Here is a 17,712-nt window from a genome sequence, read left to right on the forward strand (position 1 = left end):
CACATACCTCTTTCTGCATTTCTGACATCCCTCCTACACTTTCCTCCAAATATCTTAAAACTCAACAACTCTGGAGATTTCCCATATACTGACAGTAACCTCATAGTTCCCTTACTCCACAGTGCTTCTTTACACCCCCTACCCAAGATCCACAAAACTGCCTGCCCAGGTAGGCCTACTGTTTCTGGCTGCCCATGGCCCACTGAACTTGTATTTGCAACATCAACTGCATTTTATTCCCCTTGGGCCAGACACTTCTTACCTACATCCGTAACATTTCATGTGCTCTTGATCTCTTCAACCACTTTCAGTTCCCTGGGCCTGATCACCTTATTTTCAACATGGATGCCCAGTCCCTATACACTTCTATTACTCAAGAGAAAGGCCTTAAAGCTCTCCACTTCTTTCTAGTCAACAGGACTAACCAGTTCCCCTCCACCATTACCCTCCTGTGTGATGGATCTGATCCTCACACTCAACAACTACTTTCAGCTCCTCCAAAAGTGGGCTATGCATGGATTCCAGTGATGCTTGCCTTTTTGGTGGAACAGTGAGTAACATCTTCCCACTTCCTTTTCTGATGAAGGGTCTCAGCCTCCGGTTGCCACCCACTTCAACTTTGCTTCACATTCCCATTCGGATATGTCCATACATGGCCTCCTCTACTGCCATGATGAGGCTAAACTCAGGTTGGAGTTCATATGTCATCTAGGTAGCCTCCAGCCCCTTGGTATGAACATAGAATTCTCCAACTTCCGGTGATTTCCTCCTCCTCCTCCCTTCCCCTATCCTTATTTCACTCTGCCCCCTCCTCCAGCTGCCTATCACCTCCCTCATGGTTCCACCTCTTTCTACTATCCATTGTGTTTTCCCCTATTCCTTCTTCACCTTTCCTACCTATCACCTCCCTGCTTCCTCTCCCCCACCCCTTTATCTTTTCCCTTACTGGTTTTTCACCTGGAACCTACCAGCCTTCTCCTTCCCACCCCTTCCCCACCTTCTTTATAGGGCCTCTGCCCCTTCCCTCTTCAGTCCTGACGAAGGGTTCCGGACCAAAACATTGACTGATCGTTTCTACGGATGCCAAGTTCCTCCAGGGTGTTGTGAGTGTTGCCTCAGCCCGAATATCAACTGTTTGTCCCTCTCCATAGATGCTGCTTGACCTGCTGAGTTCCTGTGGCACTTTATGTGTGTTACGGTAAATTCTGTTTATAATTTAATAAACCTTTATGTCATTTCCCCAGTCTCCTTTGCTCCAGGAAAAATGGTCTTAGCCTATTCAGAATTTCTTTCTTTCTTACTCAAGACATCCAGTTCAGGCAACATTCCTGTGAACCTTTTCTACACCCTCTCTGGCTCAATCACATCCTTCCTGAAGAATGGTGACCAGAGCTGCAAACAATATTCTAAGTGTGGCCTGATCAAAAATCTGTATAACAATAAGATGATGTCCCAACCAAAGCCTACCTACATTTGTTGGTATTTTCAGGGACCTATGTATTTGTACCCCAAGGTGTTTGGGTTTAACTCCTCTCTGTAGGGCCCTGCCACTCACACTGTAGGTCCTAGTCTGGCTTAATATCTCAGAATACATCAGTTTACACTTGGCCCCAGTTAAATTCTATCAAAGTTCAAGGTAAATATACCATATCCAACTTTGAGATTAATTTTCATGCAGGCACCACAAGAAAGTAAAGAAAAACAACAGAATAAATGAAAAACCATACATAACAAAGGCAGGGTCCTTGAAAGTAAGTCTGAAGGCTATGAAGTCAACTCAGCACTGAGGTGAGTGAAGTTATCATCAGTGTCGTGCAGCAGCCAGATGGTTGTAGGGCAATGACTGTTTCTGAACTTGGCACCATGGGACATAAGACTCCTGAGAAGACAGGAAGAGGGTTTAAACACAGGCAGAAGGGATGGGCTCGGATGGGATGGAATAATAGGCTGATCTGTTTTCTGTCTTGGGCCTCGATACTCTAATCTGCCATAAAGTCCAGGCTGGCAGAGACCGACCTTTGTCCGCTTCAAGATGCTGTACCTGCATTCCTGAGAGTCCAGTTCATTGAATCCTTCAAGAGACTGTAAATTCACAAGTTTGGTTAGACATTCAAAAGCATGTTTCATAAAAGGAAATTGCAGCCTGTGGGTTGCAGAGATCACAGTTCGAAAGAAGCATCTCTAGTAGTTTTATGAGCTGCCTGCAAACATCGCAGTATATCGCAAACGCCATCTTGAAGCTATTCCCTTGTCCACTTCTGCAGTCGATCTCGATCCTCACATAACCACATACAAACTTTCTGATCACGTCATCTAGATTCTCATCCACATACCACAAACAGTAAAGGTCCAAGCACTAATCCCCGTGGAACATCAGTGGTCACAGGGTTCCAATGAGAAAAGTAACTCTCCACAAACATCCTAACTCCTACTGCCAAAAAGAATTTTTATTCAACGTGCTTTCTTGCCCTGGAACACCTGACCTAACCTTCTGGACCAGTCTACCATTCAGTACCTTGTTATGGGGTTTGACAAAGTCCATGTACACTGCGTTCACCAGTCTGCACTTATCAATGCATTTATGTGAACAGAGAACATAGCATATAGTACAGGCACTTCGGCCCACGATATGTGCCAATCTCTAACCTACTCATCCCTCCCGCAGCTTAGTCCTCCATTTTTCTATTATCCATGTGCTTATTGAAGTCTCTTAAGTTTCCCTAATGTAGCAGACTACCATCATCTCTGGCAACAGGTAGCATGCATCCACCACACTTTGACATCCCTCTTATACTTTCCTCCAATCACCTTCAAATTAAGTCCTCTCACATTAACCATTGCAGCCCTGGAAAAAAGATGCTAGCTCTCTATTCAATCTATGCCTCTTATAATCCAACAGGGTTCCCACACAACCACCTCTCTCTATGTATAAAATATTACCTCTAATATCCTTCCTATACTTCCTCCAACCACCTTAAAATTATGTTCCTCATATTAGCCAGTTCTGTTCTGGGGGATAGGCTCTGGTTGCCCACTCGATTTATGCTCATAATCTTGAACCTACTATCAAGTCACCTCTCATCCTCCTTCGCTCCAAAGAGAAAAGATCAAGCTCACTTAACCTATTTTCGTAAGACATGCTCTCTAATGCAGGCAGCACCCTGATAAATCTCTTCTGCACCCCCTCTAAAACTTCCACATCCTTCCAATAATAAACTGACATACACAATTATATGAGACATAATCTCACAAAAACAAAGCCATGCTAGTTATCCCAAATCAGTGCTTGCCTTTCCAAATACAAATGACTTCCCCATCCCTCACAACCCCTGCAGGAACTTTCCCACCACTAATGTCAGGCTCACCAGTCTGCAATTCTCAAAGTTCAAAGTAAGTTTATTATCACAGTACATACATGTCACCATATATAACCCAAAGATTCATTTTTTCCTTGGGTGTATTCACAGTAAATACAAAGAAACACAACAGAATCAATGAAAGACTGCACACAATAGGATAGACAATCAATGTGCAAATACAAAAAGAAAAATAAACAAATAAGCATATCAAGAACATAAGATGAAGAGTTCTTGAAAGTGAGTCCATAGGTTGTGGAAACAGTTCAGTGATGGAGCCAGTTAAGTTATCCCAAGAGCCCAATGCTTGAAGGGTAATGACTGTTCCTGAACACAGTGGTGTGGGACCTGAGGCTCCTGTACCTCCTTCCCAATAGCAGCAGCGAGAAGAGACCATGGCCTGAATCGCGGGTGGCATATTGATGATGGATGCTGCTTTCCTGTGATAGCATTCCTTGTAGATAACCTCAAAGGTGGGGGGGCTTTACAAATGATGAACTGGGCCGTATCCATCACTTTTTGTAGGCTTGTCCTTGCAGCCCTTTAGCAACAAACGCAAATTAGTCATGCTGTATCGCACCCCTGGTTAATGAAGATACAAGAATATCTGCAAGGTCCCAGAATCCTCCTCCTTTGCTTTGATCACTGTAGCAGGTACACCTGGTCAGGTTCCAAGAGATTTATCCATCTTTCCACTTCAAACTCACCAGCACCTCCTCTTTTGTGAAGTCAATATGGTTCAGGATCTCACTGCCCTCTCTGAACTCACTAGCTATCATATCCTAAACACAAGAGATCCTGAAGGCCTGGTGATGGGTCTTAGCCTGAACTGTTGACTTTTTCTCCCCTCCATAGGTGTTGCCTGACCTGCTGAGTTGCTCCAGCATTTTGTGTGGGTTGCTCAAACATTCCAACACCTGCAGAATTTCGTGTTTATATATTCAGCAACCTGTCTTCTGCTAACATTTCTTTCTTCTCAAAATATCTTCCTTCAAATCATAACATTCCCTGTACTCACTTGGTTAAGTTGGGAGGGATGAAAGGTCTCAGCCTAAAACATCATCTGTTTCTTCTCCTCCACAGATGCTGCTTAACGTGCCGGTCCTCCTGCATTTTGTGTGTGTGTGTGTGTTGCTCAGGATTTTCAGCATCTGTAGAATCTTAGATACTTGTCTGCTTGGATTGGATCTCATTTTTCTATATTCCAAGTGACAAATAAAGCAAATCTGAATCTTTTTTCCTACCCCCTCACTTGGTCTCACCAATCATCTGCCAGCTTGTCATTCCACCACACCCCCACCTTCTCATTCTGGCTTCTGCCCCTTCAAGCCTTGATGAAGGGCCTTGTCCAAGGACATCAACTGTTATTCCTCTGTAGATGATGCATTCTGTGAGCTTTCATGCTCTCCTTTGTCCCTTACCCATTCTAACAGGCACAGGCTAGAGCCAAGATCAGGCTACCCACAAACCTTACTTCCCTCCTTTGCTTCCAAGTCAGGTTTAAACCAAGTCCAATGGTCAGATTACATATTGGCTCTGCACTTCACCTTATTTATCTAGCGACATCTTGCATCTGAGGTTAAGGCTCGGGTAGGAATTTTCACCTTTTAGTTTCCACTTAAGATGCAAGTATACTCCAAATTTACTGGCATTTTTACCACTGTTAGGGCAACACAATAGCGTAGTGGTTACAGCAACATTACAGCACCAGCGATCACTGTTTAGAGTTCAATTCCCACCATGGTCTGTAAGGAGCTTGTACATTCTCCCAGTGGGGTTCCTCCAGGTGCTCTGGTTTCCTTCCACAGTTCAGAGACGGAAGGATGAGTAAACTGGGAGCAGACTAGGTTGGTGATGGAAGGGTGGTGACAACTTTAGGCTGTCCCCAGCATTTCCTTGGATTAGTCACAGTCATACTTTATTGATCCCGAGGGAAATTGATTTTCATTACAGTTGCCCCAACCAAGAATAGAGTATAAATATAGCAATATAAAACCATAAATAATTAAATAGTAATATGTAAATTATGCCAGGAAATAAGTCCAGGACCAGCCTATTGGCTCAGGGTGTCTGACCCTCCAAGGGAGGAGTTGTAAAGTTTAATGGCCACAGGCAGGAATGACTACCTATGACACTCAGTGTTGCATCTTGGTGGAATGAGTCTCTGGCTGAATGTGCTCCTGTGCCCAACCTGTACATTATGTAGTGGATGAGAGACATTGTCCAAGATGGCATGCAACTTGGACAGCATCCTCTTTTCAGACACCACCATCAGAGTCCAGTTCCATCCCCACAACATCACTGGCCTTACGAATGAGTTTGTTGATTCTGTTGGTGTCTGCTACCCTCAGCCTGCTGCCCCAGCACACAACAGCAAACATGATAGCACTGGCCACCACAGACTCGTAGAACATCCTCAGCATCGTCCGACAGATGTTAAAGGACCTCAGTCTCCTCAGGAAATAGAGACGGCTCTGACCCTTCTTGTAGACAGCCTCAGTATTCTTTGACCAGTCCAGTTTATTGTCAATTCGTATCCCTAGGTATTTGTAATCCTCCACCAGGTCCACACTGACCCCCTGGATGGAAACAGGGGTCACCAGTGCCTTAGCCCTCCTCAGGTCCACCACCAGCTCCTTAGTCTTTTTCACATTAAGCTGCAGATAATTCTGCTCACACCATGTGACAAAGTTTCCTACCGTAGCCCTGTACTCAGCCTCATCTCCCTTGCTGATGCATCCAACTATGGCAGAGTCATCAGAATGTGCTGGTCATTGATGCAAATTTCGATGTACATGTGACAAATAAAGCTAATCAGTAATCACATGATTTGAATCCAGTAGCAACTATTTTCCGATCGTTCAGAATGAGATCATTTGACCAAATCTCATGACGAGTTTTTCCTGACAGCTGGACTAAAATCAATTGTTCAGACTGCTTCTCATTACCTGGATGATCAGGTATCTGTGGCCTGCATCCTACCTGAAAGGTTGAGGTCAGCAAGTACTACATTGGTGAGAAATCCGTGTATGTCGAACTGTATCTGCCCATTCTTCACATTGTCTGTGATGATGCTTTTCACGGAACCTAGCGCCAGCATGCAAGCCTCATGAATCTTCCACCTGCCACACAAACAAAAAAATCGGTCACTCGTGGGTGGGTGGAGAGGGAGGGGGTGATTACACATCAGCAGAACATAATCACAGGAGTTACACTTCAAAACCAGTAGCTTGCTGCTGTCCATCCAGGATCAACGTCAGGCGCAAACAGCTCGCTCAATGCTGTCGTCCTCTAGCTAACTGTTAACCATCAGGATTGGGAGGGGACAGCTTCTGATGCAACAAGGTGAGAACAGACAGGTCAACACACACAAGATGCTGGAGGAACTCAACAGGCCAGGGAGCATCTATAAACAATCGATGTTTTGGGCCAAGACCCTTCATCAGGACTGGAAAGGAAGGAGAAAGATGCCAGAATAAAAAGCTGGGGAAGAGGAAGCACTAACCAAAGGATAATAGGTTAGTCCTGGTGGGAAGCAGTATTGATAGGGGACTCAATATTCAGAGGAACAGACAGGAGATTCTGTGGACATTAAAGGGACACACAGATGATATGTTGCCTTCCAGGTACCAGGGTCAGGGACATCTCGGATTGCATCCACAGCGGTTTTTTTTGGGCAAAAAGCAGTCAGATGTCTTGGTAGATATTTATACCAATGACATAGGAAGGAAAAGCGAAGAGGTCCTGAATAGATTATTTGGAGAGCTAGGCAGAAAGCTAAGAAGCAGGACCTCCAAGGAATTGAGGATAGAAACCAGATGATGTGGCAAATAAATGCGTGGCTGAGAAGCTAGTACAGGGGGCTGGGCTTCAGGTTCTTGGATCACTGGGGTCTCTTCTGGGGGAGGTATGACCTGTACAGAAGTGGGAGCTGAATGTCCAAGGTTACACATTGTATCAGAGGGATAGTAAGGTAGACAGAGGGGGTGGCTTGGCTCTGCTGGTAAAGAATGGCATCAAATCATTAGAAAGATGTGACATAGGATCAGAAGATGTTGAATCCTTGTAGGTTGAGTTAAGAAACTGTCAGGGTAAAAGAACATGATGGCAGTTATATATAGGACCCCAACAGTAGCTGGCAGGTAGACCTCAGATTACAATGGGAAATAGAAAAGGCGTGTCAAAAGGGCAAAGTTATGATAGTCATGGGTGATTTTAACATGAGGGTCAATTGGAAAAATCAGATTGGTAATGGATCTCGAGAGTGAGTGTGTTGAATGTCTATGGGATGACTTTTTACAGCACTTTGTCATTGAGCATACTAGGGGATCAGCTATACTGGATTGGGTGTTATATAATGAACTGAAGGCGATTAGGGAGCTGAAGGTAAAGGAACCTTTAAGATCACAATAAGATCCGACTTGAAATTTGATAAGGAGAAAGTAAAGTCTGACATAGCAGTATTTCAATGGAGTAAAGGAAATTATAGTGATATGAGAGAGGAGTTGGCCAAAGTAAATTGGAAGGAGATGCTGGCATGGATGACAGCAGAGTAGCAATGGTGTGAGCTTCTGGGAAAAAATGAGGAAACAAAGAAATACACAAATGGCAAAATAGTGCAATCATACCTGACAAGCGAAGTCAAAGCTAATCAAAACAGAGGGTATACAACAAAGCAAAAATTAGCAGGAAGATAGAGGATTCGGAAGGTTTTAAAATCCTACAAGTGCAACCGAAAGAATCACTAGGAGAGAAAAGATGAAATATGAAAGCAAGCTAGCAAACAATATCAAAGTGGATAGTAAAAGATTTTTCAAGTATGTAAAAAATATAAGAGATGAGAGTTGATATAGGACTACTAGAAAATGACTATTTTGCATCAGAATTCACTGTGGAAGACAATAGCAGTGTGCCAGATGTTGAAGGGTGTGAGGGAAGAGAAGTGAGTGCAATTACTATTGTAAGGGAGGTGGTGCTCAAAAAGCTGAAAGACCTAAGGGTACATAAGTCGCCCGGACCAGATGAATTGCACCCTTGGGTTCTGCAAGAGGTAGCATAAGCAATTATGCAGGCATTAGTAATGATCTTTCAAAAATCATTGGACTCTGGCATGGTGCCAGAGGACTGGAAGATTGCAAGTATCACTCGACTCTTTAAGAAAGGTGGAAGGAAGCAGGAAGAAAAATTATAGACCAGTTAGCCTGACCTCAATGCTTGGGAAGATGCTGGAGTCAATTGTTAAGGATGAAGTTATGGAATACTTGGTGACACAAGACAAGATAGGACAAAGTCAGCATAATTTCCTTCAGGGAAAATCCTGCCTGTTGGAATTCTTTGAAGAAATTACAAATAGGATAGATAAAGGGGATACAGTGGATATTGTATATTGGTACTTTCAGAAGGCCTTTGACAAGGTGCCACACATGAGGTTGCTTGGTAGGAGGCAGCAAGTGGGAATAAAAGGATCCTTTTCTGGTTGGCTGCCAGTGACTAGTGGTGTTTCACAGGGGTTGGTGCTGGGACAGCTTCTTTTCATGCTGTATATCAGTGATTTAGACGATGAAATATATGGCTTTGTTACCAAGTTTGCAGATGATACAAAGATTGCTGGAGGGGCAGGTGTTGTTGAGGAAACAAGTAGACTGCAGAAGGACAGACAGATTAAGAAAATGGGCAAGAACGTAGCAAATGAAATACAATGTTGGAAAATGTATGTTCATGCACTTTGCTAGTAGAAATAAAAGTGCTGACTATATTCTAAACGGGGAGAAAATCCAAAATTCTGAGACGCAAAGGGACTTGGGAGACCCTGTGCAGATTGCAGGTTGAGTCGGTGGTGAGGAATGCAAATGCCATGTTTGCATTCACTTCAAGTGGTCTTAGAATACAAGAGCAGGGGTGTGATGCTGAGGCTTTATAAGGCATGGGTGAGGCCTCACCTTGAGTATTGTGAACAGTTTTAGGCTCCTCATCTAAGAAAAGATGTGCTGGCATTGGAGAGGGTTCAGAGGTTCACAAGGATGACTCCAGGAATGAAAGGGTCATCATACGAGAAATGTTTGGTAGCTCTGGGTCTGCTTCTCATGGTGGGGGAGTCTAGGACAAGAGGACACAGCCTCACAATAGAGGGGCATGCAGTTGAAACAGTGATGCAGAGGAATTTTTTTAGCTAGAGGGTGGTGAATTTGTGGAATTTGTTACCACAGGCAGCCACAGGAGGCCAAGTTATTAGGTGTATTTAAAGCAGAGATTGATAGATTCTTGATTAGACAAGGTTATGAGGAGAAGGCTGGTGAGTGGGGCTGAAGAGGGGAAAAAGCATTGGCCATGATTGAATGGCAGAGCAGATTCAATGGGCCAAATGGCCTAATTGTGCTTCTATCGCTTATGGTAAACAGCTGGAGAAGAAAGAATCTGATAGGAGAGGAGCAGCAGCACCAGGGGAAGATGAAGGGAAGAGGTAAGAGATTAGAGTGGGGAATAAAAGAGTTAAGCGGCAGGGGAAAAGAAAAAGAGAAAAAAAATTACAAGGAGAAATTGATGTTCACACCTTCAAGCCGGAGGCCACCCAGATGGAACACGAGTTGTTGCTCCTCCACCCTGACCTCACTGTGGCAAAAGAGGCAGCTCTGGCCCAACACGTTGGGATGGGTATGACTATAGGAATTAAAATGGGTATGACTATAGGATTTAAAACAGTTGGCTACCGGGAAATTCCAGCTTTGGCAGATGGATGGAGGTGCTTGACAAAGTGGTCCCCCAATCTACCTGCTTTACCTCAGCCGGTAATGTAAAAATTCTCCAAATTCTGATGTAAAAGCCAAGTGTAGCAGAAAGATTAGGAGAGGAAAAAAAACTTTGTGCAAACTATCTACACTCATTGGCCACTTTATTAGGTAGAACTGCTCGTTAATGCAAATATATGGAAACAACTAAACACATAAAAGCATGCAACCCTGGCCAAGAGGTTCAGTTGTTGTTCAGACCAAACATCAGAATGGGGAAGAAATGTGATCTAAGTGACCTTGACCATGGAATCATTGATGGTGCCAGACAGGGTGGTTTGAGTAACTCAGAAATAGCTGATCTCCTGGGATCTTTTAACCTACACTAAGATCAATCTACCTCCAAGAGGACCACAACCTTGTCGTGGTTTGGAGACTTCCCTGCCTCAATTACCCAGAGAGCTGGAATCAGAACCCTATGCTTTGGCCAAACAGGTCAAAGGGCAGAGGCTAGACTAAGCGTGGTCCATCAGTCGTTCAGGCTCGGGAGCTCAGCTCAAGGCTAACAAGCCTGACTGATTAAACAAAACTGTTCATCTGTGTGCAATGGTATTCCAGAGTCACCACCCGGGACTTGCATGGCTGACTCTGAGCCATAGCTGGGGCACAGTAGTGAAGATGGCCAAAGACAGACAGACAGATGCCCTAAATGACAGCAGCGTAATGGACAGTAAGTAAGAAAGATCAACCTAACTCTTTCCTCCAACTTTGGTCCCCTAATCTGCGGAAAGACATACTTGCCATAGAGGAAGTACAAAGAAGGTTCACCAGATTGATTCCCGGGATGGCAGGACTTTCATATGAAGAAAGACTGGATCAACTGGGCTTATACTCTCTGGAATTTAGAAGATTGATGGGGGATCTTATTGAAACGTATAAAATTCTAAAGGGATTGGACAGGCTAGATGCAGGAAGATTGTTCCCGATGTTGGGGAAGTCCAGAACGAGGGGTCACAGTTTGAGGATAAAGGGGAAGCCTTTTAGGACCGAGATTAGGAAAAACTTCTTCACACAGAGAGTGGTGAATCTGTGGAAGTCTCCACCACAGGAAACAGTTGAGGCCAGTTCATTGACTATATTTAAGAGGGAGTTAGATATGGCCCTTGTGGCTAACGGGATCGGGGGTATGGAGAGAAGGCAGGTACAGGGTTCTGAGTTGGATGATCAGCCATGATCATACCGAATGGCGGTTCAGGCTCGAAGGGCCAAATGGCCTACTCCTGCACCTATTTTCTATGTTTCTATGTTTAACCCTCCATTGTTGTTTTGCCGAGTATCATGAGCTAGGACCTCTATCAATCCAACTCAGGAACAGATGGCCTTAAGTCATTCTGCTAAATATTAAACCTTAACTGATGAAGGCTCTAGCCAGGCTGTGCAGATTTCACTTACCAGTGAACATTGCCAGCACGCTTGGCCTGCTCAGCTTCCTGCAGATGTCTAGTTGCAGCTGCTGCCAGGGCAATGGCACTTTCATTCTGAAAGTCACTTACAACGGCCTGAAACAGCAAAATGAGAAACCACTGTTAGCTCTTCTAGAAGGGCTTTCGAGTGAGAAAAGAAAGGTTAAAGGAACACCTCACCAATGTGCTAGGTGCAGTAGGTGAATGGACGAAACAGAAGTTTTCAAAGTTCAAAGTAAACTTATTATCAAAGTACGCATATCTACCCTGAGATTCTTTTTCTTGCAGGTATTCACAGTACATAACTCTTGCCATGGACGGTCCCAAGCCTGGCTGTAAAAGCAGGAGGGTTGGACACGGGGATAGCAAAGCCCTGCTGTAAAAAAAACTCAAAACTACAGAAACACCAACTGAAGCCCCAAAGATGTCATCCAGGGAGAGGAAGGATCTTTGCCTAGATGGTGAAAGCGGAAGCCACGTGGCCAATCAAACTCTGGTGAGTTGCTGTCAGAAGCCTATGCCCCAGTAAATGCTATAGGCTTAAAAAGAATTCACAGTAGATACAAAGAAACACAATACAATCAATGAAAAACCACATGAACAAAAATAGACAAGCAATGCACAAAGGATGACAAATTGTACAAATATAAAAATAAAAACAAAATAATAAGTAATAAATAATAGTGAGAACTTGAAAGTGAGTCCATAGGTTGTGGATTCAGTTCAGCATTGAAGTGGGCAAAGTTACTCACTCTGGTTTAAGTGCCTGATGGTTGAGGGGTAATAACTACTATTCTTGAACCTAGTGGTGTGGCTTTTTACACCTCCTTCCTAACAGCAGCAGCAAGAAGACAGCATGGCTTAGATGGTGTGGGTCCTTGATGATGCATGTTCTTTCCTGCAACAATGCTCCTTGTAAATGTGGTCAATGCTAAGGAGGGCTTTATTTGTAATGGACTGGACTGTGAAGGAATAGCAATCAGTAGGGAAGGAGCTGAAGGTGACACCATTATCTTCTCTGTCCCAGGGACAGGAACAGTGGGGCCCAGGGTTTTGATGACTGAATCTGGTCCACAGCAACGTGCTGCTCCACATGTCCCACTCTGTACTTGCAACATTTTCTCCTGGAGACAGAGAAAGGCAGAAGGGATTTGCGGCCACACCAGATATAATGGGAGGTGGTTAATTTAGAGGTGGTTGTTAGTTCAGAGATCCACAACTCATATCGTGGGAAGGGCCAGACTGAGAGCCCAAAATATTTCTTATGTGAGTTCAAAAGTCTCAGACTTCCTCAAAAGACTTAATTGCACAAGACAAGAGATTCTGCAGATGCTGGAAATCCAGAGCAACAAACACAAAATGCTGGAGGAACTTAGCAGATCAAGCAGCGTCTGTGGAGGGGAATAAACAGTCAATGTTTCAGGCCAAGATCTCTCATCAGGAAAGGAAAGGAAGGGGGCCGATGCCAGAGGTGAGGGGAGGCAGAGCAGTATAAGGTGTAAGAGCAGGTGAGGGGGAAGGTGGGTGGGTGAGGAAGTGGAAGATGACATAAGTAGCTAGAAGGGGATAGGGAGAAAGGTAAGTAGGGGCATTAAATGATGGGCAGGTGTGGAGAAGGGTGAAGAGAGGAACCAGAACGGGGAATGGAAAGAAAGAAAAGGGGTCAGGGGAGTAACTACCATAAGTTAGAGAATCTGCATGCCATCAGGTTGGAGACTATTCAGAATATGAGGTGCTGCTCCTCCAAACTGAGAGTGGCTTCAGTGTGGAGGATACCATGGACCAACATATTGGAATAGGAATGGGATGTCAAATGGAAATGAAAATTTTCTCAGTATCAAAAACATTTACTACAAAGAGCAGTGAACAGAAAAAAAAAAACAAATCAATATTTGGCGTGACCATCCTTTGCCTTCAAAACTGCATCAATTCTCTCAGGTACAAAGTCGTGCTGTTTGGTAAGAACGTCAGCTGGTAGGTTGTTCCAAGCACCTGGTGAACTTGTCACAGTCACTCTACAAACTTTGGTTGTCTCACTTGCTTATGTCTCTCCAGGTAATCTCAGATAGCCTTGTTGATGTTGACATCAGGGCTTAGTGGAAGCAGAAATCCCTGTTCTTCATTTCTCTGAAGATAATACTTTATGACCTTGGCTGTGTGTTTGGGGTCATTGTCCTGTTGCAGAATGAAGTTGGGACTGATCAGACACCTCCCTGATGGGCGAAAATCTGCTTCTACTTAGCACTGAGAATTCCATTAAATCTGATCAGGTCTACAACTCCATTCACAGGAATGCCGCCAGAAACCTGCAGGGAATCTCTGCGGTGCTTCATTGTTGGCTGCTGTCCAGCTCTTCTATGGACAAACTGCCTCCTGTTTGAGCGAAAAATTTCAAATGTTGACTCGTCAGTCTAGAGCACTTGCTGTTCAACGCTCCAGTCCATGTGTTTTTGTGTGTAGGTAAGTCTCTTGGCTTTGCCTCTATTTATTTATTTAAATCTTACCTCCATCGCACAACATGAGGGAGTAAAAATTTTTGCATTACGAGTCCATCACAATGTACAAACATGAGAATTTATTAGTCTAATGACTTGTAGAAAGAAGCTGTCCCGTGCCCTGTTGGTCCTGGCTTTAATGCTGTGGTATCGTTTGCCAGACTGAAGCAGCTGAAACAGTTTATGGTTGGGGTGACTGGTATTCCCAATGATCTTCCAGGCCTTCTTTATGCACCTGCTGCTATAAATGTCCTTAGTAGAGGGAAGTTCACATTCACAGATGCACTGGGCTGGGCTGTACCACTCTCAAGGTTGGTTCAGTTCCTGTACCAGATAGTGATACAGCCAGTCAGGATGATCTCAATAGCTCTTTCGCAGCAACTCTTCTTTGAAGACCACTTCTGACAAGACTTCTCCAGACTGTAGAGGGGTGTACTTGGGTTCCATTAGAGCTCTGAGCTGATAACAGCGCTGGACGACTTCTAATTTAGAAAGGTCGTCAGTTTACTATATTTCTCGTCTGCTGCACTCAGTTTCCGTGGCCGATCACTGTCTTTCTGGTCCCCAACCTTGCCCATTTCCTTGTGCTTCTTTACAAGAGCTTGGACAGCACACCTTGAACCTCTTGTCTGCCACCAAGTTTCTGCTTGGGAGAGACCACCTTGTACTTTGTTGCTATGTTCTTACATGGTGTGAGAACCATGTAAGAATGGTTACATGGCAACCATATCACTTGCCATGGTGTAAGAATTGATTTGAAGGTTAAACTGTCATATCTGCCACACCTTACCTGTTAGTTTGATTCCTTCCTTCTCAGTTTGATTCCTTCTATATCCGTTTCTGTTCCAGTTAATTAGTTTAGTTCATTTAACTCATTATGTCATTGATCATTAGCGCCCATTTGTTATCTTTAATCATGCACTGGGCTATACACTTACAAAGTTATCAAGTTTTTATTTGAAAAGTGGTCTGTCCTTAATAGGTTACTTCCTTTAACGAAATACAGAAATTTCTCTGTAACATTTAAATTTTTTGTACAATGAATGTTTGGAAATCTAAAATTTGCTCTTTTCTACAGACATACTAATGCAGAAGACGAAAAATAAACATCTAAAACAGAATGCGGAATGATAAACACGAGATTCAGCAGATGCTGGAATCCAGAGAAACATGTAAAATTCTGAAGGAAGTCAGCCAGTCAGGCAGCATCTATGGAGGGGAATAAAGAGTCGACGTTCAGGCGGAGACCTTCATCAGGGTTGGAAAGGAAAGAGGGGTGGGGGTGGGGGATGTCAGAATAAGGTGGAGAAGTACAAGCTAGCAGATGACGAGAGACCAGAAGGGAGGGTCAACCGAACTGCGCTGTCACCAGATTTCCCGTTGAGTCATGTGGTTGCTAACTTCGATTCTGCTGATACTGGATATTGGAGCATGAAGGTCAATTGGAACCAGGAGTCAAAGCCCAACGGCAGAGACCTGGAGCCTGGAGGCCCAGAGGCCTGTCCTAGAGTTGGAGTACTGTGTGTGTGTGTGTGTGTGTGTGTGTGTGTGTGTGTGTGTGTGTGTGTGTGTGTGTGTGTGGAGGGTGGGAAGGACAGAGGCTTGTTTTCAATGTTCAAAGTGAATTATCAAAGTATGTATATGTAACTATATACTATTGAGATTTATTTTTTGCAGGCATTTAGAGCAAATACAAAGAAATAATAGAATCAAAGAAAAAACACACACAAGACAAACAACCAAAATGCCTGTGCCAATACAAAAAGATAAAAATCAAAATAATAATAAATAATAAATATCAAGAACATGAAGAAGTATTAGAAGCAAGTCCACAAGTTGTGAGAACAGCTTAGTGTTGGAGCAATTAACTTGCATAGTTTCTGCTTCTTGCATCTGCTTCAAGAACCTGATAGCTGAGAGGTTTTGCAGTTGTTGCCTTGTCGATGTTCCCTTCCCGCTGCCTTATTGTGTTCTGTGAGCATTGTGTGCATGCTATGTAGCATCGGAATGCATAGTGACACTTGAGGGCTGCATGCCCAGCACATACTAGGTATGTTTCAATGAACATGTGATAAATCACCCTGCAGTTTCACAGTAACTTTGCTGCTGGACCTTCACCCCAATAAAACTGGTGAAATCCAATTCATTGTTACTTCTGCTTAAGTAGCCCCCCTAAGTGGGTAGGATTATCAGCCCAACACTTCCCACACAAAACATTTGCGGATCACTTAACCATTGCAGTCAACTCCAATTCACCCCTCCCCCATTTACTTCAGATATGGACCATAGGTTATGTTCATTTGATTGGCTTCTCATTCTTTCAACCATCATTATGGCAGCAACAGCCTCAAAATTTCATATTAAACCACAAGCAGGAAGAGCAGGTAAGCCATTCAGTTTCAATCATGGCTGATTTGCTATCCCCCTCAATCCCACCCCCTGTAACTTTTGACAACCTTATTAATCAAGAACCTGTCAGCCTCCGCTTTAAATATACTCAATGATTTGGCTTCCACAACCGTCCATAGCAATGAACCCCACAGATTCAGCACCCTCTGGTTGAAGAAATTCCTCCTCCATCCCTGTTCTAAAGGGACATCATTGTACTCTGAGGCTGTGCCCTCTGGTGCTAGACTCTCCCAGTATAGGAAACATTCCCTCCACATCCACTTTATTTTATAGGCATCCGTTAGTCTCGTGAGAACATGGATTTGCGCCTTGGAAGGTTTCCAGGGTGCAGGCCTGGGCAAGGTTGTATGGAAGACCAGCAGTTGCGCATGCTGCAAGTCTCCCCTCTCCACGCCACCGATGTTGTCCAAGGGAAGGGCATTAGGACCCATACAGCTTGGCACCGGTGTCGTCATAGAGCAATGTGTGGTTAAGTGCCTTGCTCAAGGACACACATGCTGCCTTAGCCAAGGCTCGAACTAGCGACCTTCAGTCACTAGACCGACGCCTTAACCACTTGGCCACTTTATCTAGGCCTTTCAATATTCAATCGGTTAAAGGAATTCCCAGAATCATTCTTGTGAACCTCCTCTGGACCTTCTCCAACGCTAGCACATCCATTCTTAGATATGGGTGCCCAAATTGCTCACAATAATCCAATGTGGTACTACCAATGCCATGGAAAGGCTCAACATTACATCCATGCCTTTATATTCTAGTCCTCTTGAAATGAATATCTTCTTTACTACCGACTCAATCTGCAAAATAACTTCTATAGAATCACACACAGGGACTCCCAGGAGCAAACAAGCCAAGCATATTTGTAGGACATTCGTAAGGTGCCCCTCAAAGCTGTATTCTTATCACATGTTAAAGCAGAGGAAGTACAGAGGATTCCAGTTAATTTGGCCATTGGTTAATTAGGGGAAGCTACTTATTTGGGACAACTGTTAAAGAACAAAAGCAAATCGAGAAAATAGCTGGGACTCGCTTTATTCATTTGGGACACTATGCCGCTTAATTGACCATGAGACTGTAAGGTACAGGAGCCAAATTTGACCATTTGGCCCATCACAGCTGCTTCAGGGCAGACTGTTGGGGCAGGGAGACTGTTGCCAAACAGTTTCTAACTAGCATCAGTCACATGTATGTCATATGGCCATTAAACACTACACTGAATTTAGTAGTTTTTAAATAGCATCACTTGTGTATGTTTGTTCAAAAT

The 17,712-nt window shown here is 43.9% G+C and overlaps 1 protein-coding gene across 1 annotated transcript in view; it reads right to left on the minus strand.

The window, feature by feature from the left end:
* The window catches only part of ipo9 (importin 9), a 178,701-nt gene that overhangs the window by 88,527 nt on the left and 72,462 nt on the right, over window positions 1-17,712 (minus strand). Inside the window, exons 12-13 of the mRNA XM_063065668.1 lie at window positions 11,534-11,640; window positions 6,339-6,478 (exon numbers count right to left, since the gene is read on the minus strand). Coding sequence (XP_062921738.1) covers window positions 6,339-6,478; window positions 11,534-11,640 — 247 coding nt within the window. The remainder of the gene's footprint in view (window positions 1-6,338; window positions 6,479-11,533; window positions 11,641-17,712) is intronic.

Source organism: Mobula hypostoma, chromosome 13 (genome assembly GCF_963921235.1).
Source record: "Mobula hypostoma chromosome 13, sMobHyp1.1, whole genome shotgun sequence".
In the NCBI taxonomy this organism is placed as follows: domain Eukaryota; kingdom Metazoa; phylum Chordata; class Chondrichthyes; order Myliobatiformes; family Myliobatidae; genus Mobula; species Mobula hypostoma.